General features: G+C 62.4%; 1 protein-coding gene across 1 annotated transcript in view; it reads left to right on the forward strand.

Annotated features, from left to right (window-relative positions):
* Positions 1-1,349, forward strand: part of pear1 (platelet endothelial aggregation receptor 1) — a 36,209-nt gene extending 34,860 nt beyond the window's left edge. The window contains exons 20-21 of the mRNA XM_079568914.1: positions 1-122; positions 1,206-1,349. The exon at positions 1-122 is cut by the window's left edge and continues 94 nt beyond it. Of these exons, the coding sequence (XP_079425040.1) occupies positions 1-122; positions 1,206-1,330 (247 nt within the window). The 3' untranslated portion in view covers positions 1,331-1,349. The remainder of the gene's footprint in view (positions 123-1,205) is intronic.
* The last annotated feature ends 3,304 nt before the right edge of the window (positions 1,350-4,653 follow it).

Here is a 4,653-nt window from a genome sequence, read left to right on the forward strand (position 1 = left end):
TTCCCTGGAGCCCCCCTGCGGGCCCCCCGAGAGCAGCTACATGGAGATGAAGTGTGCGGTACCACGGAACCGCTCCTACACCGAGATCAGCCGGCCCCCGCCCACGACCCCGCCCCCCAGAGGTATGTCCCGCCCCACAGGTATGCCCCACCCCCCAGAGGTATGTCCCGCCCCGCACAGGTATGTCCCCGACCCACAGGTATGCCCCACCCCCCAGAGGTATGTCCCACCCCCACAGGTATGTCCCGCCTCCATAGATATTCCCCACCCCCACAGGTATGTCCCGCCTCCATAGATATTCCCCACCCCCACAGGTATGTCCCGCCTCCATAGATATTCCCCACCCCCACAGGTATGTCCCGCCTCCATAGATATTCCCCACCCCCACAGGTATGTCCCGCCTCCATAGATATTCCCCACCCCCACAGGTATGCCCCGCCCCCCAGAGGTATGTCCCCGACCCACAGGTGTGTCCCACCCCCACAGGTATGTCCCGCCTCCATAGATATTCCCCACCCCCACAGGTATGCCCCACCCCCCAGAGGTATGTCCCGCCCCTCAGAGGTATGTCCTGCCCCTCAGAGGTATGCCCCGCCCCCCAGAGGTATGTCCCCGACCCACAGGTATGCCCCACCCCCCAGAGGTATGCCCCGCCCCTCAGAGGTATGTCCTGCCCCCCAGAGGTATGTCCCCGACCCACAGGTATGTCCCCGCCCCACAGGTATGCCCCACCCCCCAGAGGTATGTCCCCGACCCACAGGTATGTCCCGCCCCCCACAGGTATGTCCCGCCCCCACAGGTATGCCCCACCCCCAACAGGTATGCCCCACCCCCAACAGGTATGCCCCACCCCCCACAGGTATGTCCCGCCCCCACAGGTATGTCCCGCCCCCACAGGTATGCCCCACCCCCAACAGGTATGCCCCACCCCCAACAGGTATGTCCCGCCCCCACAGGTATGTCCCGCCCCCACAGGTATGCCCCGCCCCCACAGGTATGCCCCGCCCCCCACATGTATGTTCTGTGGGGGGCACTGACCTGTAGTCTGTAACAAGCTTTTAGATTTGGGTAAAGCCAAACGGGAGAAAATGCTCAGTTACGGTGGGCGATTAAGTACTTTTACTGTAGTACAAGTACTTTTACTGTAGTACAAGTACTTTTATTGTAGTACAAGTACTTTACTGACTGTGTTTGTACTTTGACAGAACCCGGATACTTCCCTCAGGACGACCTGAGTCACTACGACCTCCCCGTGAACAGCCACATCCCGGGACACTACGACCTGCCCCCCCTGAGGAGACCGCCGTCGCCACGGAGACCGCCGTACTGACCCCGCCCACGTCGAGGAGACCGCCGTACTGACCACGCCCACATCGAGGATACGCCGTACTGACCACGCCCCCGAGGATACGCCGTACTGACCACGCCCACGCCACGGAGACCGCCGTACTGACCACGCCCACGTCGAGGAGACCGCCGTACTGACCACGCCCACATGGAGGAGACCGCCGTACTGACCACGCCCACGTCGAGGAGACCGCCGTACTGACCACGCCCACATGGAGGAGACCGCCGTACTGACCACGCCCACATCGAGGAGACCGCCGTACTGACCACGCCCACATGGAGGATACGCCCTACTGACCCCGCCCTCGAGGATACACCGTACTGACCCCGCCCTCGAGGATACGCCGTACTGACCCCGCCCTCGAGGATACACCGTACTGACCCCGCCCTCGAGGATACACCGTACTGACCCCGCCCTCGAGGATACACCGTACTGACCCCGCCCACATCGAGGATACACCGTACTGACCCCGCCCTCGAGGATACACCGTACTGACCCCGCCCACATCGAGGATACGCCGTACTGACCCCACCCTCGAGGATACGCCGTACTGACCCCGCCCCCGAGGATACGCCGTACTGACCCCGCCCTCGAGGATACGCCGTACTGACCCCGCCCCCGAGGATACGCCGTACTGACCCCGCCCTCGAGGATACGCCGTACTGACCCCGCCCACATCGAGGATACACCGTACTGACCACGCCCTCGAGGATACGCCGTACTGACCACGCCCTCGAGGATACGCCGTACTGACCACGCCCTCGAGGATACACCGTACTGACCCCGCCCTCGAGGATACGCCGTACTGACCACGCCCTCGAGGATACACCGTACTGACCCCGCCCTCGAGGATACGCCGTACTGACCACGCCCTCGAGGATACACCGTACTGACCCCGCCCTCGAGGATACGCCGTACTGACCACGCCCTCGAGGATACGCCGTACTGACCACGCCCTCGAGGATACACCGTACTGACCCCGCCCTCGAGGATACACCGTACTGACCCCGCCCTCGAGGATACACCGTACTGACCACGCCCTCGAGGATACACCGTACTGACCACGCCCACATCGAGGATACGCCGTACTGACCCCGCCCTCGAGGATACGCCGTACTGACCACGCCCTCGAGGATACGCCGTACTGACCCCGCCCTCGAGGATACACCGTACTGACCACGCCCACATCGAGGATACGCCGTACTGACCACGCCCTCGAGGATACACCGTACTGACCACGCCCTCGAGGATACACCGTACTGACCACGCCCACATCGAGGATACGCCGTACTGACCCCGCCCTCGAGGATACACCGTACTGACCACGCCCTCGAGGATACACCGTACTGACCACGCCCCCGAGGATACACCGTACTGACCCCGCCCTCGAGGATACACCGTACTGACCCCGCCCTCGAGGATACACCGTACTGACCCCGCCCTCGAGGATACGCCGTACTGACCCCGCCCTCGAGGATACACCGTACTGACCCCGCCCTCGAGGATACGCCGTACTGACCCCGCCCTCGAGGATACACCGTACTGACCACGCCCTCGAGGATACGCCGTACTGACCACGCCCTCGAGGATACGCCGTTCTGACCCCGCCCTCGAGGATACACCGTACTGACCCCGCCCTCGAGGATACGCCGTACTGACCCCGCCCTCGAGGATACGCCGTACTGACCCCGCCCTCGAGGATACGCCGTACTGACCCCGCCCTCGAGGATACACCGTACTGACCCCGCCCTCGAGGATACACCGTACTGACCCCGCCCACATCGAGGATACACCGTACTGACCCCGCCCACATCGAGGATACACCGTACTGACCACGCCCTCGAGGATACACCGTACTGACCCCGCCCTCGAGGATACACCGTACTGACCCCGCCCTCGAGGATACGCCGTACTGACCCCGCCCTCGAGGATACACCGTACTGACCCCGCCCACATCGAGGATACACCGTACTGACCCCGCCCTCGAGGATACACCGTACTGACCCCGCCCTCGAGGATACACCGTACTGACCCCGCCCTCGAGGATACACCGTACTGACCCCGCCCCCGAGGATACACCGTACTGACCCCGCCCCCGAGGATACGCCCTACTGACCACGCCCACATCGAGGATACGCCGTACTGACCACGCCCTCGAGGATACACCGTACTGACCCCGCCCTCGAGGATACACCGTACTGACCCCGCCCTCGAGGATACACCGTACTGACCACGCCCTCGAGGATACACCGTACTGACCCCGCCCTCGAGGATATGCCGTACTGACCCCGCCCTCCTCTCGCTCCTGATTCATTTCAAGCTCATTTTTGTGCGAAATAAAAGCCGTGGTTCATTTGGACGGATCATCATGTGCAACGGTTTTAATGGTTGCGCCCCCCCTCTCCCCCCTTCTCTCCACTTGCTCCTCCCCTTTCTACTCTCTCCTCCCCTTTCTACTCTCTCCTCCCCTTTCTACTCTCTCCTCCTCTCTCTCCACTTGCTCCTCCCCTTTCTACTCGCTCCTCCCCTTCCTACTCTCTCTTCCTCTCCCTCTACTCGCTCCTCCCCTTTCTACTCTCTCCTCCCCTTCCTACTCTCTCTTCCTCTCCCTCTACTCGCTCCTCCCTTCTCTCCACTCGCTCCTCCCCTTTCTACTCGCTCCTCCCCTTCCTACTCTCTCTTCCTCTCCCTCTACTCGCTCCTCCCCTCTCTACTCTCTCTCCACTCGCTCCTCCCTTCTCTCCACTCGCTCCTCCCCTTTCTACTCGCTCCTCCCCTTCCTACTCTCTCTTCCTCTCCCTCTACTCGCTCCTCCCCTCTCTACTCTCTCTCCACTCGCTCCTCCCCTCTCTCCACTCGCTCCTCCCCTTTCTACTCGCTCCTCCCCTTTCTACTCTCTCCTCCCCTCTCTCCACTTGCTCCTCCCCTTTCTACTCTCTCCTCCTCTCTCTCCACTTTCTCCTCCCCTCTCTCTCTCTCTCCACTTTCTCCTCCCCTCTCTCCACTTGCTCCTCCCCTCTCTCCACTTGCTCCTCCCTTCTCTCCACTTGCTCCTCCCCTCTCTCCACTTGCTCCTCCTCTCTCTCCTCTTGCTCCTCCCCTCTCTCCACTTGCTCCTCCCCTCTCTCCAGTTGCTCCTCCCCTCTCTCCACTCGCTCCTCCCTTCTCTCCTCTTGCTCCTCCCCTCTCTCATCTCTCCTCCCCTCTCTCCACTTGCTCCTCCTCTCTCTCCTCTTGCTCCTCCCCTCTCTCCACTTGCTCCTCCCCTCTCTCCAGTTGCTCCTCCCCTCTCTCCACTCGCTCCT

The sequence above is a fragment of the Gobius niger genome (assembly GCF_951799975.1).
Source record: "Gobius niger genome assembly, chromosome: 13".
NCBI lineage: Eukaryota > Metazoa > Chordata > Actinopteri > Gobiiformes > Gobiidae > Gobius > Gobius niger.